At 43.3% G+C, this 27299-nt stretch overlaps 1 protein-coding gene across 1 annotated transcript in view; it reads left to right on the plus strand.

Annotated features, from left to right (window-relative positions):
- Positions 1–159: 159 nt before the first annotated feature.
- LOC106612542 (ubiquitin-associated and SH3 domain-containing protein B-like) overlaps positions 160–27299 on the plus strand; it is a 48084-nt gene continuing 20944 nt past the window's right edge. The window contains exons 1-3 of the mRNA XM_014213775.2: positions 160–518; positions 22299–22352; positions 26906–27092. Coding sequence (XP_014069250.2) covers positions 391–518; positions 22299–22352; positions 26906–27092 — 369 coding nt within the window. The 5' untranslated portion in view covers positions 160–390. The remainder of the gene's footprint in view (positions 519–22298; positions 22353–26905; positions 27093–27299) is intronic.

Genomic DNA, 27299 nt, shown 5'->3' on the forward strand with positions numbered 1-27299 from the left:
CTCACTTTATCTAAAATTCCCTTTATTTTTGGAATCAAACGTAACCTAACGTTTTGAGGACACATTGTAAACATCAAAGCTATACTGAATGGGCTATTATTATGCCACTCTGCCAATTATTATTAGGCTACTGTAATTAGGACACTCCTTGGGTCGCTGACAGAGTACAGGCGAAGATTCATGATAGATCCTGTGCACTCTGCACGTAACTCTGCTTTTTATACACAAAACGCAGCAGCAGACATCATTTGAGTTTCTGGGGGCGGGGAGGAGGGAGCGCTAGCGACCACATTGCTACAATAATAATCGGTTGTAGTCTATTAGTTATCTTTCTCCACCGCTCGCTACAGTACCGTAGACTGGATCTGAAAACCAATGGAATCCTGAATCATGGCTGCAAAAGATGATCTCTACAGCAAAATCATCCCGCGAAGACTCCGGCCGAAAGTACCTGGTACTGTGAAATATGGATCGAATTTGGACGTCCTCTTATCGATGGGTTTCCCCAAAACCAGGGCGTAAGTAGGCTACGTGTATAACACGCTCTACTGACACTTTATCGGAGTCACTCTTGGAGGTGGACACTAGCGCTTTGGGTACAGTTTTGGCATTAGTTCAAATGACAATTTGTATTTGGTTAAAATTACAATGTTTCCTGACGCGCTGTCGTATTTCACCTTTAAGGCAATTTATTGATCCCCATATTCTTTCTCACCATGTGCAATTTGCTGGCAGCGTCCTACTTTTCCTCATGACCAGAAACTCTCACACAACATGGACTCAGGGGTAATGGGTAGACATAACATAGTAAACGAAAATCCAGGACACTCAAATTAGTATGATATGTTGCGTTTGGTATGGTATTCATTTGTTGATCCATTTTGTATGATATGTTACATTTGGTATGGTATTAATTTGTTGATCCATTTTGTATGAAATGTTACGTTTGGTATGGTATTAATTTGTTGATCCATTTTGTATGATATGTTACGAATTACACTTCGTATGATAAACTATATATACAAAATATGTGGACACCCTATCAAATTAGTCGATTAGGCTATTTCAGCCACCCCCGTTGCTGAGCACACCGCCATGCAATCTCCATAGACAAACATTGACAGTAGAATGGCCTTACTGATGTGGCACCGTTGTAGGATGACACCTTTCCAACAAGTCAGTTCTCAAATGTCTGCCCTGCTAGAGCTTCCCCGGTCGATTGTATGTGCTGTTATTGTGAAGTGGAAACGTCTAGGAGCAACAGCGGAGAAGTGGTAGGCCACACAAGCTCACAGAACAGGACTGCTGAGTCCTGAAGCGCATAGCTCGTAGAAATCGTCTGACCTCGGTTGCATCACTCACTACTGAGTTCCAAACTGCCTCTGAAAGCAACTTCAGCACAATTACTGTTTGTCGGGAGCTTCATGAAATGGGTTTCCATGGCCGAGCAGCCGCACACAAGCCTAAGATCTCCATGCGCAATGCCAAGTGTCGGCTGGAATGGTGTAAATCTCGTTGCCATTGAACTGGAGGCTGTTATAGCAGCCTCCTGAACAAGGCAGTTAACCCACTGTTCCCCGGTAGGCCGTCATTGTAAATAATAATTTGCTCTTAACTGACTTGCCAAGTTAAATAAAGGTAAAAAATAAATGGCAGGCCTAAAGTTCAGGAGTAAAAATGGACTTACTCTGTATGTAATAATAGTCTTTAACATGCTTTTTGAAGGACTACCTCATCTCTGTACCCCACACATACAATTATCTGTAAGGTCCCTCAGTCGAGCAGTGAATTTCAAACACAGATTTAACCACAAAGACCAGGGAGGTTTTTCAGTGCCTCACAACGAAGGGCACCTATTGGTAGATGGGTAAAAAAAACAGACATTAAATATCCCTTTTGAGCATGGTGAAGATATTAATTACACTTTGGATGGTGTATCAATATACCCAGTCACTACGAAGATACAGGTCGTCCTTCCTAACTCAGTTGGAAACCGCTCAGGAATTTCACCATGGTGACTTTAAAACAGAGTTTAATGGCTGTGATAGAAAACTGAGGATGGATCAACAACATTGTAGTTACTCCACAATACAAACCTAAATGACAGAGTAAAAATAAGGAAGCCTGTACAGAATGCAAATATTCCAAAAAATGCATCCTGTTTGCAATAAGGCACTAAAGTAAAACTGCTGAAAATGTGGCAAAGAAATAAAATGTATGTCCTGAATACAAAGCGTTATGTTTGGGACAAATTCAACACAACACTGAGTACCACTCTTCCTATTTTCAAGCATGGTGGTGGCTGCATCATGTTATGTGTATGCTCATTATCAGGAAGGACTAGGGAGTTTTAAGTAACAGCCTGGTCTCATAGACTAGACGTAACAATCTGGGCCACTCAAATTAGTATGATATGGTAGCCCTTTCCCCACGTACCCGTATACGTGTTGAAAATGGTGGATTTGGGCACAAATAAGCACCTAAATTAGAACTTAGTGGCTGCTATACATGATGTCAGAGCTCTGGGTCTGCATTTCACAGCGCTGTATGGGTTTTACAAGCAGCCCATTAGTCATTTCATGTGACCACTAACGGTTGATTAAAAAACTAAATCCAACACTAGAAAATCAAGACAAACAACCAACACCATTAAAACAAGCAATCCAAACATTGCGTGTTCGAATCTCATCACGGACAATTATAGATTTTAGCAAATGATCAACTTTGCAACTACTTACAACTTACTAACTAAACCTTCCCCTAACCTTAACCCTTTAACTTGTCTATTAAACTTAACACCCAACCCCAAGTTTAGCTAACGTTAGCCACCTAGCTAACGTTAGCCACAACAGTTCGGAATTCATAACGTATCATACGTACTGCAAATTCGGAATATATTGTGGCATTTGTAACACATACGAATTGTAATTCGTGGCATATTAAATGGATCCACAAATGAATGCATACAATACCAAACGTAACATATCATACAAAATTGAGTGTCCTTGATTTTCGTTTACTATATTACATCTACCAATGAGTCAAGGTTGTAAGTAACCTCCTGTCTATGTAACCATACCAAACATCATTATACCCTGATGAAGACAGCTTGTCTGTTGAAACGTTGGTTATTCAATTATTGCATCTGAGCTCCTGGAGTGTGCGTCTGTCCTTTTCTTTTTCAAGCGTTCTACTCCGCTAGCCAGCACCTCGCCTAAAGAGGTGTGCGTTTCTTTCTTCTCCAGATTAACCATACCAAACATATCATATCATTGTTTGGTTACTATACTATGTCTAGTCTAGTCTATGGTGCTTAATAGGCATTGATGGTAGTTGGTGGAGACTGTAGATAAGCTGTAATTCTTATAAATACTGATGGCATTGATGAGATGAGATAGACTTCACTTACACAGAAATACTAGCCTACAGAAAACATTTATGTCTGGAAGAAACTGAAATTGCATGACATTTATGAAAAGTGTGTGTGTATGAGAGAGAGAGAGAGAGAGAGAGAGAGAGTCATATGGATCATGCTCAATCTGATCTGAATGGACTGACTGTTCTTGATGTGACCAAATTACTGCAGCACAATGTACAACTGTTATGTCAGCTGGGTCCTCACTAGGAGAGACTCACAGACAGACCCACCATGTAAGGAAGCAGTTGTCCTAATGTCACCATTATAGAGAGTAAATACATTGTTAACTTTTAAACCTACATCAATTGCATCATTTCTATGTGATCAGGATCACGACCCAAATCCATTTTTCAGTAAAATAATAAATGTGCTTCCCAGTGGTTATGATCATAGTTATTCACAATAGTATTGTTTTATATCTCCCACCTTTAAGTCCCGGTCTCAAATCTGTATTATCTCCTAGACATTGAGGTCAGATGTCATAGGGAGTCTGTTGTGAGTTACACGCTGAATGGACACAGACAGTACGCATGCACACACACACACACACACACACACACACACACACACACACACACACACGTCAGAAGGAATGCCTCGAGGCTCCCTTTGTCAGCAGAGAAAGAAAGAAAGAGGGAGAGAGAATGCCTAGAAGCTGTGAGAGACGCCACAAGCTCTTTTACATTGGACAGCCCATGACTGCTTGGCCCTGACAGAGCAAGTTATGAATAGCCTCTTCCTCCCTCTCTCAAGCATTGACCCCCTACATTTCCTGACCGACTTAAAGGGACATGCCCTAGGAGATTTGTCATATCTGCCTGCCACCGATGTCACTGACTAGCGTTTTGATTCAGGGAGGGGGAGGGGGACAATGCAGATGGGGAACAAAGCTGGGTTAGCATCAACAGACATTTACTAGAACCTCTCTGATGGGATGAACCACAGTAGCTACAGTGTGTGAGAGAGATCACTGAGGAGTGAAAGAGCAAAAGCAATGTACCGAATAACATCTGGGATGTTGAAACCCACAGTCACGAGGTGCTGTTTTTCAGACTTGCTTTCTGCACATAGTCATTTTTCCAAACATACAACCCTTCAGCAGGGTTTTGATTCCAGTTGTAACCAGGGGTGCGTGCTGTGCACTCCCAAAACAAAGATAAATATAGCTGCAAGTAGCCATTCACGCTTTGGCCCCATAGCTCCACCATCAAGACAAATTGGCCACATTTCCCTTGGATGAGCTACTCCAACACCGTCATTCAGTTTGCTGACGACACAACGGTGGTAGGCCTGATCACCGCCAACTTTGAGACAGCCTATAGGGAGGAGGACGGTGTGGTGCCAGGACAACAACCTCACTCTCAATGTGAGCAAGACAAAGGAGATTATCATGGACTATAGGAAAAGGAGGGCTGAACACGCCCCCATTAACATCGACGGGACTGAAGTGGAGCGGGTCGAGAGTTTCAAGTTCCTTGGTGTCCACATCACCAACAAACTATCATGGTCCAAACACACCAAGACAGTTGTGAAGAGGGCACGACAACACCTTTACCCCCTCAGGAGACTGAAAAGATTTGTCATGGGTCCCCAGATCCTCAAAAAGTTATCCAACTGCACCATCGAGAGCATCTTGACCGGTTGCATCACCGCCTGGTATGGCAACTGCTCGGAATCTGACCATAAGGCGCTATAGAGGGACCTATGTACCGACCTTTCAATTGCTTGTTATAGCGCCACCATCTCGCCAGTTGGCATGGCATTGCATGAGAGCATGTGGCCCATGGGCCTTTACCATTATGCCAAGTTGCACCCTCCCCTAGGCTTTACCATTTCACTGGAATTCGCATCTTTGACTAAATCCACGGAGAACCAGAATAATACATGCCTACAAATACAATAGGGTTTCACACAGCTTCGCTGCTTGAACCCCTAATGAATAACCCCTAATTTTTTAGGGCACCCCCAAGAGCCAATGATTTGACCCTGTACTTGAGGCTACTCGGTTGGTTCTGTAGAGGCACTGAGACACTGAGACTCAGTATACTGGTGTAGTTGTTGTGTTTAAAGTACAACTCTGCCCTTGGGGGGGAAAAGCCCTCTCTCATTTCACTTCAATGTCTGTTTGGTGTTAGTTCCTTTTGATTTGGTTGATAGTAAATGATGCACTAAACATACAACACAAGAATAGAGGGTATAAAACAATGACCAGAGGGTATGAAACAATGACCAGATACCCTATTTTCTGCCAGTGACTGACATCCCAGTCTACAAACAAATTACTCTTTTGGTTTGCATTTACATTAAGGGTTCAAAACAATACAGCCTCAGAGATGCTTTTGTCAGATGCTGCCCTTGAGGTTTGTCGTTTCTCCCTCAGTATCTGCTATGACTGACTAAAACAGTGTTAATTCATTGGAACACGGGACAGAGTTGAGCCCTGGTACATTTTTTATTTGATTTCGACACCAATGGCGACAGCTAGTCTGGAATGGAGCATTATTCTTCTACTTGGTTTAAGCTGATGATGACCAAAAATATATTTAGTAAGACAGCCTATTTATAACAATACATTTACTCTATATCTGTATTCTGTATAACTATGTACTGTATGTCTTATCATGTTTTGATGATTAAATTTACTCCAAGGAAAATCTGGAAAAGAGTAGGTGTATAATATCTCATTATTCTGCACATGACTCTTTTCCAGGGACGTTCACCACACATTTCCGGTGTAGTAGTAAATGCGGCTTTCAGCAATTAGCTACGTTCACCGCATAATCCAAAATTGCAATGCACTGCAGCTTCCAGGGATATTTCTGGCACATATGATTTGGTTCAGTGCAGGCAAACACTGTTTTTGAGATCTCTGAACATTGCAGCGTAGTCGCAGTTCAAGTAACACAGTATGCTACGAATGCTGTCTTAGCACATTTCCCCCTGTTTCTGAGCAGTTTAGTTTATACTTTATTTTAAATCTCCACACCTCTATAATGTTCAGAGTATTTGCTGGGGAGGTTTGTGGAAAATGGTGGAAATATTGTGGTCCCTATGTGCTGTTCCTGCCTTGCCTTCCGCTGTGATGATGAGTGGGACTTTGTGAGGCTGAGGCAGCAGGAAGCCATATCTGTTAACTGTGGCTGGAAAGTCTGAAGTGTTGGAACGTGTGTGGACAACACAGGGGCTGACACAGTGGAACCTGTCTACTTTCAAGGGAATCGCTGTAGCTGCCTCCCCCTTCTTAGGCAGCATCATTGGATGGAGAAAGAACACTTTTATTATCCATGATGAGAAAAGATGATGGAAATGTTTTTTTTTGTTGTTATTTTTTTGTTCAGGTCATTTTCTCTGTCTTTGAAATAGTTTTGTAAATGAGAGTTCCTTGGATTGCTTTGTATAACGTGCCAGTCGGGTTCACATGTTTACCACTGGAGCCTTTAGGCATTTTATCATACATATTGAAATTCTAAGAGCAGGGGTTAAGTTTACAGGCCAACTTTGCACTAACGCTGCATTAACGCCACGTCACTGTCACTCTTTATCAGGAGGATCATGCTAGGGTGTGTACATGTCATGTGTTTCCTTCCTAAGAGAGGTACATCTCTGAAGATAACTGATGATAACCCTCATGTCCCTAATGCCTTTAAAACGCTGTCTGGAAACTCAGGGCACCAGATAATGTAATCATTGTTCTCCAACATCACGCAACATGACCAGTTAAAGAGGCTATACAGAACCTTTGGATAGAAATATTGTCCTGAAATGACCTCAATTGGTCAGCAAGTGGCACACCTCCCAACACCCATGAGCAAAAATATATGATTTGATTAAAACTAAGAATTTGTGTGGTTTCATGAGATAAGAAATTGATTCATATTAAATCATGAACCTCAGCCAAGATTGAAGCCAAAATTGAACGTAAACAATTAGCAAACAACTAAACCTCCATAGTGTATCTTTGCTCTGTCCAGATGCTCAGATACCAAATCATGTCGTCATTGTTGTCTCCAATATCACGCAGTAGGGTCAGTTAAGAAGACTCTTCTTCAAAATCCCGTGGGTGACCTGCACAAAGGCCAGTCTGCGTGTGCCAGTCTGCTCTCCTCAATACTGCCTATTGTCTCTCCAGGCTGACGACTTTGACGAGGCCTGGCCACAGTTGCTGACATACCCGCAGGTGCCCGCCTTGGCATATTTTGGGACTGACAGCTGTGCTCCTTCTGTCCCCTCTGCTACAAGTACCGTCTCTGCCCCTCTCTCAGTCCCCGTGGCCTGCGAGGCAGCTGTTGTTTGCATTAAGGCATACGGGGCTCGTTCAGAGTGAGACTGACAGTGTTGCATCTGTTCAGTGATGCCACCAGCGACGGACCACTTGGAGCTTTGCAACAGACACATGGGAGACCAAGCACATATACAGTCCAGCCTTTTTGTCCCTTCCCCTCACACAGGCACAAGCAGTAACAGACCTAATCCTGCTTGGAAATGTGTGGATGCAATTTGGTCTGTTGGTAATTGCATTTTTGCTAGCCATCCTTTTTCCCCCTTTATGTATTTGACTGTGTGTGTGTGTGTGTGTGTGTGTGTGTGTGTGTGTGTGTGTGTGTGTGTGTGTGTGTGTGTGTGTGTGTACTCTGTGTGTGTGTCTGTGTGCGTCTGTGTCTGTGTGTTTAGTTGTGGCCGGGCCATATGTGTCTGTGCTACCTTTGCCAGAACTGCGACAGGCAATCCAAGAGCTAGTGTCCTTCCAGCCTCATGCTTCCAGCCTCATGCTTCCAGCATACTGCAGCATCCATCCACTGACTGGAGTCACTATGTGAGGGAGCTCCAACTCCTTGCCAGTTCTCTGTAGATTGGGTCCAAATGATCAGAAATTAAATCACAATTGATGCACTTTTACTTACAAGCCAAATGTTATATGATGACGTCGCGTGCGTGAATGATGAAATGATTACATCAAAATGCATTTGCCCTCACTGTGTGCCTATGCAATGATATTCTGATGCCCAAATGTGAGGGATGCAGCCTACTTTATCATTGTTATGTACACAGTACATGGCTACTCTATGTATGCTGGTAACATTGTTATACATATTTTATGTCTAGCATACTGTATCCAGCTTTCACCGACCGCCCCACTAGCAATGTGAAAAACAAAGGTGTGTACCAACCCAGAGTCAAAAACAACTCACTGGAGAAACATCAATGTGTTTTCTAGACTAAATAATGTCATTAGGCTTAGTTACAGAGATACCCTTGTTTTCTGTGACCGTAGAATAGGCACTGAACAAGAGGTGGTTTCTTGGCTCTGTAGTAGAGCCGTAATGACAAGGCAAGTGTGTTTGAGGCTTGGTTTGGCAAGCACAAGCTACTTACAGTTGTGGGGCATCTTTTATGGGCTGTGGCTGTGCACACTGTCTTTCTGAACTGGATGGTTCCTTCCTTAACCAGCAGTCTCTTCATCTGAGTTGTATCAAATAGGCTAGCATTTGAATGTATAACACATGCCATATGTACAGATGCGTTCCTATTTCTATACAACAGTTCCCTTACTATGAAAATATGCAAGAGCATCTATTTTACACCATGACAGACAATAGAGACATGCAACAGCATTTGATTTAATTCAATGTGTATTAGAGTGGTATTCTACTTTAGGCCTAGGTGCTCAGGTGGACTATATTGTCTGTGGGGAAGGAAAGCTGTGTTTAGTGCTCTCGTTTGTAAAAAACGGTTCACTGACTGTTTGATTCTATGTTCCCAGGCATAGAGTATTAAATGAATATTGCTCATCATACCTGCATAATAAATGTGTTTTCCTTTACACTTGACTAATCATTTAAAAAGCAAAAACAGTTCAAGGTGCAAAAATGCACACGTTTTATGGTTCTGAATATTTCAGTACAATATTGTTTTTACACATTTATGTCAAATTGAGAAGAAAGGAAGAATTGTTGTGTTCCAATATTCATGTGAAGAAGTTCAACAGTAGCCACTTCTCAATGTTATATATTTGGAATATTACATAGTTAAGCACAATTTTTGTCTGGGTCAAATTGTTTGATCACCGTTGTGTGTAACCTGTGATTTGTTTTGTGTTCACTGGTTTTGTGGAGACACAAATTGGCACTGGCTGCATTAGTAGATATAATGAGGCAAGAGAAACACTTTTGTGAATCGTTTGCAGTTTATGGATTACAGCTTTGTGAAAACAAACTGTGGATAAGTAAAGGCCTCCCTCACAAATAATTAGAGCATAATTGTAGCATGGTAGATAATTGCAGTCAGTGTGGTAGAGCACAGTTGGGGAATTTTGTCTGAACAGTAAGTCCTTCGTTTACCCCTCGAGTCTTCCTCTAGACATCACTGAAATGCATAATGAGAGAAAAACACAGCAGAGAATTAGTTGTCAGTAAAAGCCTCACTGATGTTGCTCAGGGGGCTCTGAATCCAGCGAGAGTCTGCATGTGAGTGAGGGATTACAATATTCTACATTGACACGTTGTTATTGATAATAATGTGTGTGTGTGTGTGTGTGTGTGTGTGTGTGTGTGTGTGTGTGTGTGTGCGTGCCTGCCTGCCTGCCTGAGTGTATGTGTGTACGTGTGTAAGCCACAGTGCAATAAGAAGTGTTATTCCAATGTTCCAATGCCGTTTAAATTGGTTCAACTTAATTCAAATCATTAAATTGAGAACCTCTAACTTTCAATTCAAAACACATCTTCTGCACAGCTCCTGTGAGTAGATCAACAAAGACCTCTCTCAAGTTATTATACTACTTCCTTGTGTTTCGGTTTGGCTGTCTGAGAGTAGAGGCAGGCAGACACATAGCGGCTGTAACAATGTACAGGAAAACGTGAAAAAGATGATTGGTTCTATTAATGTTAGGAGGACGGAATTCTCCCCCCATCACAGCACAATGCAGGTGGAAACAAAGTCTCCCAGAACAAATACAACCTTCCGTGAATAGAACAAAGCAGGGGAGAGAGAGAGAGAGAGAGAGAGAGCTAGCGGTCAGTGGCTTAGCCTCAGTGTGACAAGGTCTCTGGCAGGTTTGTAAACAGGAACTGTCCGGATGCAGGGGCCAGAGCCATGGGATTTCCCCACACAACTGAGGTGGGAGGGGTGAGAGTGCGTCTGTCTGGGTGGTGGCGTTTGGTGTTGAAATGGTATGGGATGTCCTGGGGAGACATTTCCTGTGAATCGCTGATGGGTGGTGTGTGTATGAATGAGTGGATGGGGATGATGGAGCACAACTGTTGTCAGACAATGAGGTGGGGCCATTGAATATCCAAAATTTGCCATTGCTCCGATCATCCCCCACTGAGATAGCCAGGGTTATAAAGTGAAAGCACATTTTTATAATAGATTTCACTCATCTGATACTGACAGGCTATAATAAATATTAACTCAACCTCCATTCTCTTTAGTTCACCCATTTCCAGCAATACAGCTTTCTATTTTATAGTGCAGTAATGATCAGCGTGTCACCCTTTTGAAAACAGATAAGTGCCAGAGAGAGAGAGATCAGAAATATCTCAGGCACTTAATTTAAGGCTTGGCCATCCCATTTGTGGCTTTTTTCCTTCCTTCCTGGTGAGTCATGTGACATCACACTGTCTGTCTGCTGCCCTGGTTGGCCAAGAGTAGACTGGAAGGAGAAGAAGCCAGGGGGAATAATCATAAACGCAGTAGCGTTCTGAGCTGTAAATATTACATTGGAAGGCTTTAGTGCACATGGTAACTTTGGAATGAAACAAGGGCCCTGTTTGAATATTTAAGAAATACATCCTTCCCCTCCTCCTTTTGTTGACTTAGGCCATGATTCAATACAAGGCGTGTTGTAGAGCAGCACACTAGACAGCTGACAATCCACCTTTTAAAAGTCATTTCCTCTACGTTTGAGGAGATCGCATTCATGATAAACACTGGAAATATCGTCTTAAACATTACTTTTAAAAGGCGTATTGTCGGCTGTCTATTGTGCTGCCCGACTAAAACGTGCCCTGAGTTGAAACCCAGCCTTAATGCCCTATATTGCTATTGCTGTCTGAGCCTGGCCTGATCACCTTGACATTTCATTGTTTCCTTGTTCATCTTGTGGTCTTCACAACCCATTTTGGGTATCAATTGTTCCTTATGATTCAGTCTTTCAACACGTGGAAATAAAGTGACTAAAGTTCAGCTTACAGGCTGACTAACTAACCCCTGGTTTCCTCAGCTTCATAGTTAATTATTTTTCAGAACCTTTGGACAATATTAGTCATTGTCTCCATGTGTACTTGTTTTTCTGCCCCGTTATGTGGGCAGTCATACATTATGTTTGTCAGAAGGAGTAATGTGATGTTCTCTGCCGTGCTGCATAAGGACGTATTTGTTTTTTTTGTACACCTCAAAAACACGCACGGCGCGTGCACACACAGACACACACATACACACTCTGGGGACTATACAATACATACGTACATGAGTGAGCTGATTGTGGGGGCGTCCTGCTTAGTGCCTTGTCTGTTCCTCTTCCTGTCTGGAGAAGCTCACAGGGTCTCTCTGGTTGGAAAATCTCACTTTCATAACGTAGTGGGCGTTAAACAAAGCGAGTGGTTTTCTCACCTTCAAGAATGTATAGTTTGTGTGATGCAATAATTTACAACCACTGAGTGTGATCTTAATAACATGCAATCCATGTAACACAAGGCGAAACAATCGACTGAAAAGTATTATATGGGTTGTTGTCACGACTTCTGCCGAAGTCGATGCCCCTCCTTGTTCGGGTGGTGCTCGGCGGTCGACGTCACCGGTCTTCTAGCCATCATTGATCCAATTTTCATTTTCCATTGGTTTTGTCTTGTCTTCCTACACACCTGGTTCCAATCCCATTCATTACATGTTGTGTATTTAACCCTCTGTTTCCCCTCATGTCCTTGTCTGAGATTGTTTGTTGTTATGTGCTCGTGTTGTCGGATTGGTGCTCGACGGGTTATTGTACCCATGTTTATTGTATTATGTACTTTGGTTTTGGAGTTTGTTTTAACTTTATTAAACTGCTCCAGTTACACCAAGTTTGTTTCTCCTGTGCCTGACTTCCCTGCCACCTACACACACGACGTGACAATTGTATATTATGCTGCATTGTCAGTGGTATATCAATTGATTATGGAATGGTAGATTATCTATCTAGGCTGTAAGCATTTTACTATTAATAATGACAAACTGTTTTCCAATGCACATGCACTGTTTATTGTATTGCAGGGTACTGTATAGTGATAGGGGGAACAATCGATACAGTTACATATCGAGATATTATTGTTGATGATATATTGTATCGTTTTGACAATATTATTTTGCCGCTGGTGTGCTGCACCTGCACCAAACTCCAGTATATTTCCTTCATAGCTTGTTTCCCATCTTCTTATTAAAAAATGAGCCAATTTGTTTTCAGTGCTTTTATTTCCATGACTGATCAAAACTTGTTTTCTTATGGCTCTCTCTTGTCCCTCTGCGGCAGACACATGATGAGCAGTATGTTTGGCATATCAAATCGCAGTAAAATCACAGTAATTAATTGTAATACACATAGATACGAGAGAATCGCTATACATATCGTATCGGGACGTCCATGGCAATTCCCAGCACTAGTACTGTGTGTGGGTTTCCATGGGTATAGAAATACACTAGAACAGATCATGAAGCATGGACTGAGAGAAGCTGACTTCCCATGTCGCTCAATACACTCTAGTAGAGGATGTATTTCTACGCTATTTGAACAGTTATTGTTGCACTACTCTCGGCACCAACAACCAAGCCACTAGATGTTAAGGCTGTCACGAGAGATTGTTGTATACAGTGCATTCCAGAAGGAATTCAGACCCCTTGACTTTTTCCACACTTTGTTACATTACAGCCTTATTCTAAAATGGATGAAATTGTTGTTTTTTTACTCATCAATCTACACACAATACCCCATAATGACAAAGCAAATACAGGTTTTGAGAATTTCTTTGTAAACTTTTAAAATTAAATATCTCATTTACATACGTTTTCAGACGATTTACTCAGTACTTTGTTGAAGCACTTTTGGTAGCGATTACAGCCTCGAGTGTACTTTGGTATGACGCTACACGTTTGTCACTCCTGTATTTGGGGAGTTTCTCCCATTCTTCTCTGCAGATCCTCTCAAGCTCTGTCAAGTTGGATGGGGAGCATTGCTGCACAGAATTTTTCAGGTCTCTCCAGAGATGTTCGATCAGGTTCAAGTCTGGACTCTGGCTGGGCCACTCAAGGAAATTCAGAGACTTGTCCCGAAGCCACTCCTGCGTTGTCTTGGCTGTATGCTTAGGGTCGTTGTCCTGTTGGAAGGTGAACCTTCGCCCCAGTCTGAGGTCCTGAGCGCTCTGGAGCAGGATCTCACTGTACTTTTCTCTGTTCATCTTTCCCTCGATCCTGACTAGTCTCCCTGCCCCTGCCGCTGAAAAACATCCCCACAGCATGATGCTGCCACTACCATGATTCACCATAAGGATGGTGCCAGATTTCCTCCAGACGTGATGCTTCACATTCAGGCCAAAGAGTTCAAACTTGTTTCTCATGTTCTGAGAATCCTTTAGGTGCCTTTTGGCAAACTCCAAGCAAGCTGTTGTGCCTTTCACTGAGAAGTGGCTTCCGTCTGGTCGCTCTACCATAAAGGCGTGATTGGTGGAGTGCTGCAGAGATGATTGTCCTTCTGGAAGGGTCTCCCATCTCCACAGAGGAACTCTGGAGCTCTGTCAAAGTGACCATTGTCAGGGAGGTGACCAAGAACCCAAAGGCCCTTCTCCCCGAATGCTCAGTCTGGCCGGGCAGACAGCTCTAGGAAGAGTCTTGGTGTTTCCGAACTTCTTCCATTTAAGAATGATGGAGGCCACTGTGTTCTTGGGGACCTTCAATGCTGCAGAAATTTGTGGGACTCTTCCACAGATCTGTTCCTCGTCACAATCCTTGCTCTACGGGCAATTCCTTTGACCTCATGGCTTGGTTTTTGCTCTGACATGTACTGTCAACTGTGGGACCTTATATAGACTAGGTGCCTTACCAAATCATGTCCAATCAATTGGATTTACCACAGTTGGACTCCAATCAAGTTGTAGAAACATCTCAAGCATGATCAATGGAAACAGGATGCACCTGAGCGCAATTTCAAGTCTCATAGTAAAGGGTCTGAATACTTATGTAAATAAGGTATTTCCATTTTAGATTTTTTTGAAATTTGCAAAAATTTGTCATTATGGGGTATTGTGTGTAGATTGATGAGGAACAAAATTATTGTATCAATTTCAGAAGAAGGCTGTAATGTAACAAAATGGGGAAAAAGAGAAGGGGTCTGAATACTTTACAAATGCACTGTATGATATGAAGAGACTCCTAGAGAGTGGTAACTTGGGGTATGGTGAGAAGGCTCTCACGGACAGTCTTCTACGTTGATTTCCCCCATACTTTGATCAGTTGCAGACATCGTATGTTTTGAAATGTATATATTTATTTAGTTATTCCTAGAGAGATTGGACAAAAATTTGATTAGCTCGCAAAACAGAATGTTGTGCAGGATCTGTACTTCATCCGTTCTGGAAGAAACTGGATCCCACTGGATCCTAAGCTCTCTCGGTTCCCTTCAACCCAAACTCACAGAGCAAAATGTAGTTGATTACAAGTGCACATGGACCTGTGTGATAGTTGATGTCATGTCGTTGTAGGACAGGTGTGATAGGTTGGGAAACTGAGAGGAAAACATGGGTGTGTGGGGGTAATAGTGTAAATGAATACCTCAGGATGAAGCTCTTCCATGCTACAGACACACAACAGTCTAATAACTCTTCAAATATAATTCAAATACACTCATAATGATATTCATTTCAATTCCATTTCTAAATTGATCCCAGCCCTGGTAAAACAACTTTACTTTCTTGGAACTTCATTTATTGTAACAGCCCTAGGGGAAAATAAAGTTGAATTGAATTCAAATGAATTCAGGGACCAGAAAAAAACTGAAGTTAGGGTCAGTTAAGAGTCAGTTTGTTACACCATGTTCATACTTGAGGTTGTTGTCATCCTACTGTGGTGGACGACCACACCACAGCCCTGCTGGCTTTCAGTTTCTCTGTCAACTTGGCCTATGATGTGTTCACATGTGGCCGTGATCTAGCAGTCACACCGATTCTCTCTTCATTCCAGCCGTTCCCCTTGATTGCAAGGCGTATGATCTTCACCTTTAAATACTAGTGACCACAGCTTATTTTACACTTCATTCAGATCTGAGAAAGACCGACCACGTTGTCCTCAGCTGATGTACTTCTGAGGCTTTTCCTGTCAGAAGCATATGAAGTGTGGATGGGGAAGCACTGCGATACTCGTGGGGGTTTCATTTCAGCGCAGCCCATAGACAGCCTGACAGGGAGAAGGCTCTCGCTACCTGTTTCAGTAGGTTGGGCTGAGGCCTGTGTGGTTCACAGGGGATCTCTAGAACAGAGAGCAAGCCACAAGTCAAAAGCAGCTGGCTGTTTTTTCCATTGTGGTCGGAACTATTCTGAGCTGAATGTAGCTGAACTCATACAACTGTGGCTTTTGTTTGTATGATTGTGTTATGCACCTAACATATTCAGTTAGAGTGATGATATCGCTAAACCTCTCTGATTCTCACTTGGTACATAGGCCACATTTAGCTTCCACTCTGGGACAGGGCTTGTCATATGCACAGATGTAGCAGAGGTGGTGTGGAAACACACGCACTTTAGGTTTAAGGAGTAATTGCTCCTTAGACCTGAAGACTAGCTACCTCAACTAATGCCCAGGTTTTAGCTCAGTCTAACTCAGTTTTAGGTTGGGCACCCAGTTGATCTGGCAACTATAGCCCCCTTTAAAGTAACTGTCCATTGTTTCCAGATTTCTATGAAATATGACCTAGAATTAATTACAATATAAGTGAAATAGTTTTGCTACCAACATTTTTTAATTAAGCATGTTAAAAAGCAGCTTTTCTGTGTTGGAATGGTGTGGGCGTATATGGTCATTAAAAATATTCATGCGAGTAGACTGATTGGCCAGCTCATCCGCCTCAGGAGGATGACATTTGAAACGGTCTGTTTGAGATTCAAGTTTGAGGTGTTTAAAAATACACTGCTCAAAAAAATAAAGGGAACACTTAAACAACACAATGTAACTCCAAGTCAATCACACTTCTGTGAAATCAAACTGTCCACTTAGGAAGCAACACTGATTGACAATAAATTTCACATGCTGTTGTGCAAATGGAATAGACAACAGGTGGAAATTATAGGCAATTAGCAAGACACCCCCAATAAAGGAGTGGTTCTGCAGGTGGTGACCACAGACCACTTCTCAGTTCCTATGCTTCCTGGCTGATGTTTTGGTCACTTTTGAATGCTGGTGGTGCTTTCACTCTAGTGGTAGCATGAGACGGAGTCTACAACCCACACAAGTGGCTCAGGTAGTGCAGCTCATCCAGGATGGCACATCAATGCGAGCTGTGGCAAGAAGGTTTGCTGTGTCTGTCAGCGTAGTGTCCAGAGCATGGAGGCGCTACCAGGAGACAGGCCAGTACATCAGGAGACGTGGAGGAGGCCGTAGGAGGGCAACAACTCAGCAGCAGGACCGCTACCTCCGCCTTTGTGCAAGGAGGAGCAGGAGAAGCACTGCCAGAGCCCTGCAAAATGACCTCCAGCAGGCCACAAATGTGCATGTGTTTGCTCAAACGGTCAGAAACAGACTCCATGAGGGTGGTATGAGGGCCCGACGTCCACAGGTGGGGGTTGTGCTTACAGCCCAACACTGTGCAGGACGTTTGGCATTTGCCAGAGAACACCGAGATTGGCAAATTCGCCACTGGCGCCCTGTGCTCTTCACAGATGAAAGCAGGTTCACACTGAGCACATGTGACAGACGTGACAGAGTCTGGAGACGCCGTGGAGAACGTTCTGCTGCCTGCAACATCCTCCAGCATGACCGGTTTGTCGGTGGGTCAGTCATGGTGTGGGGTGGCATTTCTTTGGGGGGCCGCACAGCCCTCCATGTGCTCGCCAGAGGTAGCCTGACTGCCATTAGGTACCGAGATGAGATCCTCAGACCCTTGTGAGACCATATGCTGGTGCGGTTGGCCCTGGGTTCCTCCTAATGCAAGACAATGCTAGACCTCATGTGGTTGGAGTGTGTCAGCAGTTCCTGCAAGAGGAAGGCATTGATGCTATAGACTGGCCCGCCCATTCCCCAGACCTGAATCCAATTGAGCACATCTGGGACATCATGTCTCGCTCCATCCACCAACGCCATGTTGCACCACAGACTGTCCAGGAGTTGGTGGATGCTTTAGTCCAGGTCTGGGAGGAGATCCCTCAGGAGACCATCCGCCACCTCATCAGGAGCATGCCCAGGCGTTGTAGAGAGGTCATACAGGCACGTGGAGGCCACACACACTACTGAGCCTCATTTTGACTTGTTTTAAGGACATTACATCAAAGTTGGATCAGCCTGTAGTGTGGTTTTCCACTTTAATTTTGAGTGTGACTCCAAATCCAGACCTCCATGGGTTGATAAATTGGATTTCCATTGATTATTTTTGTGTGATTGTTGTCAGCACATTCAACTATGTAAAGAAAAAAGTATTCAATAAGATTATTTATTTCATTCAGATCTAGGATGTGTTGTTTAAGTGTTCCCTTTATTTTTTTGAGCAGTATATATTTATTTATTTGTTTATTTATGCTTTGGCCACAAATACAACTACAGGATGAGTCAACAAAATTGTTCTTAGAGTTAACAGAATAACAGAGATTTCCACTGGACAGTTACTTTAAAGAAGTACAAGTAGTAAACTATCCCACTTGAGTGGGAATTCTGTTGATAGGCAAGATGAATATAACAATGGCAGATATTGAGGATGAAGAGAAGGAGGAACGAGCGATCAGGGATTGTGTGGGATCCTCAGCGGAAGCACGGAGGTGTGGTTATTGACTCAAGTTTCTGTTTGCAGATTACATCTGAACAATCTCCCTTTTCAGCTGTGATGTCATTCTTCCAGATGACCTGGCACTTGGGGGTTCCCTAGTGGCATCTGCTGGGGAAAGTGATGCAGGAGAAGAAGGCAACACATCTCTGGGGCACTCTACCTCTGTTGCGTGGAGTATGATGAAATATTGACGAGACACATGCACACATTGAGTTTGTTGTTCCTATGTACAGTGGGGAGAACAAGTATTTGATACACTGCCAATTTAGCAGGTTTTCCTACTTACAAAGCATGTAGAGGTCTGTAATTTTTATCATAGGTACACTTCAACTGTGAGAGACGGAATCTAAAACAAAAATCCAGAAAATCATATTGTATGATTTTTAAGTAATTAATTTGCATTTTATTGCATGACATAAGTATTTGATACATCAGAAAAGCAGAACTTAATATTTGGTACAGAAACCTTTGTTAGCAATTACAGAGATCATACGTTTCCTGTTGTTCTTGACCAGGTTTGCACACACTGCAGCAGGGATTTTGGCCCACTCCTCCATACAGACCTTCTCCAGATCCTTCAGGTTTCGGGGCTGTCGCTGGGCAATACGGACTTTCAGCTCCCTCCAAAGATTTTCTATTGGGTTCAGATCTGGAGACTGGCTAGGCCACTCCAAGACCTTGAGATGCTTCTTATTCCTTAGTTGCCCTGGCTGTGTGTTTCGGGTCGTTGTCATGCTGGAAGACCCAGCCACGACCCATCTTCAATGCTCTTACTGAGGGAAGGAGGTTGTTGGCCAAGATCTCGCGATACATGGCCCCATCCATCCTCCCCTCAATACGGTGCAGTAGTCCTGTCCCCTTTGCAGAAAAGCATCCCCAAAGAATGATGTTTCCACCTCCCTGCTTCACGGTTGGGATGGTGTTCTTGGGGTTGTACTCATCCTTCTTCTTCCTCCAAACACGGCGAGTGGAGTTTAGACCAAAAACCTCTATTTTTGTCTCATCAAACCACATGACCTTCTCCCATTCCTCCTCTGGATCATCCAGATGGTCATTGGCAAACTTCAGACGGGCCTGGACATGCGCTGGCTTGAGCAGGGGGACCTTGCGTGCGCTGCAGGATTTTAATCCATGACGGCGTAGTGTGTTACTAATGGTTTTCTTTGAGACTGTGGTCCCAGCTCTCTTCAGGTCATTGACCAGGTCCTGCAGTGTAGTTCTGGGCTGATCCCTTACCTTCCTCATGATCATTGATGCCCCACGAGGTGAGATCTTGCATGAAGCCCCAGACTGAGGGTGATTGACCGTCATCTTGAACTTCTTCTATTTTCTAATAATGTTGCGCCAACAGTTGTTGCCTTCTCACCAAGCTGCTTGCCTATTGTCCTGTAGCCCATCCCAGCCTTGTGCAGGTCTACAATTTTATCCCTGATGTCCTTCCACAGCTCTCTGGTCTTGGCCATTGTGGAGAGGTTGAAGTCTGTTTGATTGTGTGGACAGGTGTTTTTTTATACAGGTAACGAGTTCAAACAGGTGCAGTTAATACAGGTAATGAGTGGAGAACAGGAGGGCTTCTTAAAGAAAAACTAACAGGTCTGTTAGGGCCAGAATTCTTACTGGTTGGTAGGTGATCAAATACTTATGTCACGCAATAAAATGCAAATTAATTACTTAAAAATCATACAATGTGATTTTCTGGATTTTTGTTTTAGATTCCGTCTCTCACAGTTGAAGTGTACCTATGATAAAAATTAAAGACCTCTATATGCTTTGTAAGTAGGAAAACCCGCAAAATCGGCAGTGTATCAAATACTTGTTCTCCCCACTGTATTTGCTCTCCCATACCCTTTTGACACTATTGTGTCGACATGTGTGCGGGTACAGAAGTGAGCTGAACTGGAGCAATATTGTATTTGGTGCCAGACCACTTTTAAGTGTAGTCATGCCCTGTCCAAACCAGACCTAGATCAGAGCCCTGAGACGCTCTGCATCCCTCCCATTAGTCAGAAATGTACATAAACATTTACATTGGAGAGGGTCTCTGCACCACCTGGTCTCACTACTGGTGTCCGCCAGGTCTCGGTACTAGGTCCTCTCTTGTTCTCCACCACTGCGGGTGCCATGGAGATTATAGTCCCCAGAGTGGAAAATCGCATTAGAGATTTCCACGTTTTTTTCCCCCTTCCCTTGAGTAGTCTCTAATTAGATTCTGAGGGCCTAATAAGAATAATTTAATCAGCATGCTCCCTCCACTGCTTGTTAACCAGGCCTCCAGGTGTTGCCGGATTTAGGGAGCTGTCTCACAACGCAGTAGTAGAGGTAGTCATTTCGTCACATACTGTGCAGTCTGCCATTTTGGAGAGTGACTGAGCATGTGTGTCTATTTTCATAGATGAATTGATTTTGACATTTGAAATGGCTGAATGGAAATTATGTGAGGTGTGTTGTTTATTTCACACCTCTGTGTTTAAGTCACACTCATACAATATTGAGTAGTCTCCTCCACACTTTCCTCTGGAGTGTCTTATTAAGACTGTATGATTAGCTTAGCATATCTGTCTATATCAGACTGAACTGTTTAGGCCATCATTGTAAATAAGAAGTTCTTCACTAACTTACCTAGTTAAATAAAGGTTAAATAAAAAATAGATATAATAATAATAATAAAGGCTGTGCTACTCCTGCTAAACCATACTCTCCATGACTAAAGATACAGCCTCCAGGACTGTTTTGAGTCCACTGACTGGGCAGCCCTGACGGACAGCGCCGATGACCTGGAAGAGGCAGTGGATACTGTCTCTGAGTACATCCGTTTCTGTGAGGATCTCGTTATTCCCGAAAAGAAAGTCAACATCTTCCCCAGTAATAAACCGTGGGTAACTCAGGAATTAAAAGAGCTTCTCAACCCGAAAAAGTGAGTGTTTAAATCAGGTGGCAGTGACAAGGAAAGGAAAAATATTCAGAGGCAACTCAAAAGCAAAATGAAAGAGTGCAAGGCAGCATACAAAGACAAATTAGAAAACCTTTTCAAGGACAAGGACAGTATGAAAGTCTGGAAAGGGCTACAAACCATCACAGGCACAAACCAAAGAGACAATGTATGACCGTCAAAAATGACCTTGCTTTTGCAAATGATTTGAACAGTTTCTATTGTAGGTTTGACAGAAAGTGGCCTTGGACAGTATAGAAAGAATACCAGCTGTTGATATACAGATCTCTGTGAATGACATCAAGCAACACTTTCAACGTGTCAACCCACGAAAATCATATGGTCCTGATGGCATCATGAACAAGGCACTTCAGGCATGCGCAGACCAGCTCACATTACCCTTCCAGAAGCTGTTCCAGCTGTCACTGAACAGTGGGATAATTCCAGAGTCATGGAAGAAGTCGCTGATTTTCCCAATACCTAAAAACAACAGGCCAAACCAATTGGCATACCGTGCCTCCAGGGGTGTTGATGATGCATTACTGGACATGCTGAACAATATCTACCAACGTTTAGAAGAAGTTTAGTGTATGAACTCTTCCTCAGTATTGCTTATTACCACTGTGTGAATTTGTGTCTCCCAAATGGCGCCCTTTTCCCTATATTGTGCACTACTTTTGATGCGGTCCAATAGGCAATGGGGTGCCATTTGGGATGAAGCCTTTGTCACTTATCTGAGACAAATAGGGAACAGAGATGGTGAACTCTGACTTTGTCCCTCTCAGGATGGCTATAATGAGAAGTGAGATTCAGTACACCATACAACATTTGTTAAATAATATTTTAGTAGCAATGTCACAATATACCATAGGTGCATACAAATAAGGAAATTGCATACAAGCATTGGAAATAAAACCTTCAAAGGGAAGCATTGTAGCCATCACTGTTTTCTGTCTTTGCAGATTGAAGGCACTTGTATCAACAGGAGGCAGGAGTGTACAGACAGCATGTGACTGGTGAGTTCTAACACACACATGAATACACTCCCAGAGATGTTTTATTTATTTTTATTTATTTTTTATTTCACCTTTATTTAACCAGGTAGGCACATTGAGAACAAGTTCTCATTTACAACTGCGACCTGGCCAAGATAAAGCAAAGCAGTTCGACACATACAACAACACAGAGTTACACATGGAGTAAAACAAACATACAGTCAATAATACAGTAGAAAAATAAGTCTATATACAATGTGAGCAAATGAGGTGAGATAAGGGAGGTAAAGGCAATAAATAGGCCATGGTGGCGAAGTAAATACTACATAGCAAGTAAAACACTGGAATGGTAGATTTGCAGTAGATGAATGTGCAAAGTAGAAATACTGGGGTGCAAAGGAGCAAAATAAATAAATAAATACAGTAGGGGAAGAGATAGTTTTTTGGGCTATTTATAGATGGGCTATGTACAGGTGCAGCGATCTGTGAGCTGCTCTGACAACTGGTGCTTAAAGCTAGTGAGGGAGATAAGTGTTTCCAATTTCAGAGATTTTAGTAGTTAGTTCCGGTCATTGGCAGCAGAGAACTGGAAGGAGAGGCTATCACATTTGTCGCAAAGATGGGACCAAGGCGCAGCGGGAATGTGAATACTCATCTTCTTTATTGTGAAGAAAACCAAAATAAACACTTAATCAAAAACAACGACGAGAAACAGTCCTGTAAGGAACACTGCTTACACATACCGAACAACTACCCACAAAAACCCATGAAAAAACACCCCTACTAAATAGGACCTTCAATTAGAGGCAATGAGAAACAGCTGCCTCCAATTGAAGGTCAAACCAATAAACTAAGCATAGAAATAGATAAACTAGACACAGACATAGAAATAGACTAACATAGAACATTAACCAAAAAACCCTGAAACACATAAACAAACACCCCCTGCCACGTCCTGACCAAACTACAAAAACAAATAACCTCTTTACTGGTCAGGACGTGACAGAGGCGGCCAAAGGAGGAATTGGCTTTGGGGGTGACCAGTGAGATATACCTGCTGGAGCGCGTGCTATGGGTGGGTGCTGCTATGGTGACCAGCGAACTGAGATAAGGGGGGACTTTACCTAGCAGGGTCTTGTAGATGACCTGGAGCCAGTGGGTTTGGCGACGAGTATGAAGCGAGGGACAGCCAATGAGAGCGTACAGGTCGCAGTGGTGGGTAGTATATGGGGCTTTGGTGACAAAACGGATGGCACTGTGATAGACTGCATCCAATTTATTGAGTAGGGTATTGGAGGCTATTTTGTAAATTACATCGCCGAAGTCGAGGATCGGTAGGATGGTCAGTTTTACGAGCGTATGTTTGGCAGCATGAGTGAAGGATGCTTTGTTGCGAAATAGGAAGCCAATTCTAGATTTAACTTTGGATTGGAGATGTTTGATGTGAGTCTGGAAGGAGAGTTTACAGTCTAACCAGACACCTAGGTATTTGTAGTTGTCCACATATTCTAAGTCAGAACCGTCCAGAGTAGTGATGCTGGACGGGCGGGCAGGTGCAGGCAGCGATCGGTTGAAGAGCATGCATTTAGTTTTACTTGTATTTAAGAGCAGTTGGAGGCCACGGAAGGAGAGTTGTATGGCATTGAAGCTCGTCTGGAGGGTTGTTAACACAGTGTCCAAAGAAGGGCCAGAAGTATACAGAATGGTGTCGTCTGCGTAGAGGTGGATCAGAGACTCACCAGCAGCAAGAGCGACATCATTGATGTATACAGAGAAGAGAGTCAGCCCAAGAATTGAACCCTGTGGCACCCCCATAGAGACTGCCAGAGGCCCGGACAACAGGCCCTCCGATTTGACACACTGAACTCAATCAGAGAAGTAGTTGGTGAACCAGGCGAGGCAATCATTTGAGAAACCAAGGCTGTTGAGTCTGCCGATGAGGATGTGGTGACTGACAGAGTCGAAAGCCTTGGCCAGGTATATGAATACAGCTGCACAGTATTGATTCTTATCGATGGTGGTTATGATGTCGTTTAGGACCTTGAGCGTGGCTGAGGTGCACCCATGACCAGCTCTGAAACCAGATTGCATAGCGGAGAAGGTACGGTGGGATTCGAAATGGTCGGTAATCTGTTTGTTAACTTGGCTTTCGAAGACCTTAGAAAGACAGGGTAGGATAGATATAGGTCTGTAGCAGTTTGGGTCTAGAGTGTCACCCCCTTTGAAGAAGGGGATGACCGCAGCTGCTGTCCAATCTTTGGGAATCTCAGACGACACGAAAGAGAGGTTGAACAGACTAGTAATAGAGGTTGCAACAATTTCGGCAGATAATTTTAGAAAGAAAGGGTCCAGATTGTCTAGTCCGGCTGATTTGTAGGGGTCCAGATTTTGCAGCTCTTTCAGAACATCAGCTGTCTGGATTTGGGAGAAGGAGAAATAGGGAAGGCTTGGGCGAGTTGCTGTGGGGGGTGCAGTGCTGTTGACCGGGGTAGGGGTAGCCAGGTGGAAAGCATGTCCAGCCGAAGAAAAATGCTTATTGAAATTCTCAATTATAGTGGATTTATCGGTGGTGGCAGAGTTTCCTATCCTCAGTGCAGTGGGCAGCTGGGAGGAGGTGCTCTTATTCTCCATGGACTTTACAGTGTCCCAGAACTTTTTTGAGTTTGTGTTGCAGGAAGCAAGTTTCTGCTTGAAAAAGCTAGCCTTGGCTTTCTAACTGCCTGTGTATATTGGTTTCTAACTTCCCTGAAAAGTTGCATATCACGGGGGCTGTTCGATGCTAATGCAGAACACCACAGGATGTTTTTGTGTTGGTTAAGGGCAGTCAGGTCTGGAGAGAACCAAGGGCTATATCTGTTCCTGGTTCGAAATTTATTGAATGGGGCATGCTTATTTAAGATGGTGAGGAAGGCATTTAAAAAAAAAAACAGGCATCCTTTACTGACGGGATGAGGTCAATATCCTTCCAGGATACCCAGGCCAGGTCGACTAGAAAGGCCTGCTCGCTGAAGTGTTTCAGGGAGCGTTTGACAGTGATGAGTGGAGGTTGTTTTTTACCGCTGACCCATTACGGATGCAGGCAATGAGGCAGTGATCGCTGAGATCTTGGTTGAAAACAGCGGAGGTGTATTTAGAGGGCAAGTTGGTAGGATGATATCTATGAGGGTGCCCGTGTTTATGGCTTTGGGGTTGTATCTGGTAGGTTCATTGATAATTTGTGTGAGATTGAGGGCATCAAGCTTAGGTTGGAGGATGGCCGGGGTGTTAAGCATGTCTCAGTTTAGGTCACCTAGCAGCACGAGCTCTGAAGATAGATGGGGGGCAATCAGTTCACATATGGTGTCCAGAGCACAGCTGGGGGCAGAGGGTGGTCTATAGCAGGCGGCAACGGTGAGAGACTTGTTTTTAGAGAGGTGGATTTTTAAAAGTAGAAGTTCAAATTGTTTGGCTACAGATCTGGATAGTAGGACCGAACTCTGCAGGCTATCTCTGCAGTAGATTGCAACACCGCCCCCTTTGGCCGTTCTATCTTGTCTGAAAATGTTGAAGTTAGGGATGGAGATTTCAGTTTTTGGTGGTCTTCCAAAGCCAGGATTCAGACACGGCTAGGACATCTGGGTTGGCAGTGTGCTAAAGCAGTGAATAAAATAAACTTAGGGAGGAGGCTTCTAATGTTAACATGCATGAAACCAAGGCTATTACGGTTACAGAAGTCATCAAAAGAGAGCGCCTGGGGAATAGGAGTGGAGCTAGGCACTGCAGGGCCTGGATTCACCTCTACATCGCCAGAGGAACAGAGGAGGAGGAGTAGGATAAGGGTACGGCTAAAAGCTATGAGAATTGGTCGTCTAGGACGTCCGGAACAGAGAGTAAAAGGAGCAGATTTCTGGGGGCGATAAAATAGCTCCAATGTATAATGTACAGACAAAGATATGAGATGACCCATGTTGAACTGTGATAATGTTATGTAAGTGTTATGCTGCCCTCTGCTGTACTGCGTATGTGTGTACTCTTACTATTTAGCCAGGTGTGAATGACTATAATTCTTTCAAGGCACACTGCAGTCAAAAACTAATGTTCTAGTGTTTTATATATATTTCCACACTATGAGGTTGAAATAATACTGTGAAATTGTGAAAGTTATGATAATGCCCTTTTAGTGTAAAAGCTGTTTGAAAAGACTGCCTGAAATGTCTGCTTGTTTTTGTGGGATGGAGTTTTGGCCTGCCTGGTGACATCACCAGGTGGTAAATTAGTTAATAGACCAGTAAGAAAGAGAGTTCCAAACCTCTCTGCCAATATCGGATGTTTTTCCGTTTTCCCCTACCTACTCAGACCACTTCCAGACAGTCCTAGCTAAATTCTTGCTTGGCTCTTTTCTAAGAAGCTATTTTTTGCTTTATTTTTTACAATTTTAATTGAAAACAATCACAGTAAGGTACTTAATTTTTACCCAGAAATGATTTGATATTGAGATAAAAACAGCTACATTGGAGCCCCCCCCACCCCCACCCACCTTCTACCTCAGTCATTGTTAAGCCTCCTCCTCCTCTTCTTCTCCTGTTCTTCCTCAGGCTGTTCTCCCATGTGGATGACCCCTTCCTGGATGACCCATTGCCCAGAGAGTACGTCCTGTACCTGCGCCCTAGCGGACCCCTGCAGAATCAGCTCCATCACTTCTGGCAGCAGTCCCGCGTCACCTGCGGAAAGAACAAGGCCCACAACATCTTCCCCCACATCACACTCTGCCAGTTCTTCATGGTGAGCCTAGGGGGAAATGACACGCCTCACGCTCATACATCAACACATGGATGCTCCTCTAATTTAGCTCACCATGAAATATTATGATTATGTTACTTAACATTGACGTTTGTTAACATTTTAATTAAACCTACACTCACAAAGGCGTTCTTTAGCTGTCCAATAGGAGAACCCTTTAAAAAATGCTTTTTGGTTCCAGTTAGAACC

This window comes from Salmo salar, chromosome ssa09 (assembly GCF_905237065.1).
Source record: "Salmo salar chromosome ssa09, Ssal_v3.1, whole genome shotgun sequence".
NCBI classification, from domain to species: domain Eukaryota; kingdom Metazoa; phylum Chordata; class Actinopteri; order Salmoniformes; family Salmonidae; genus Salmo; species Salmo salar.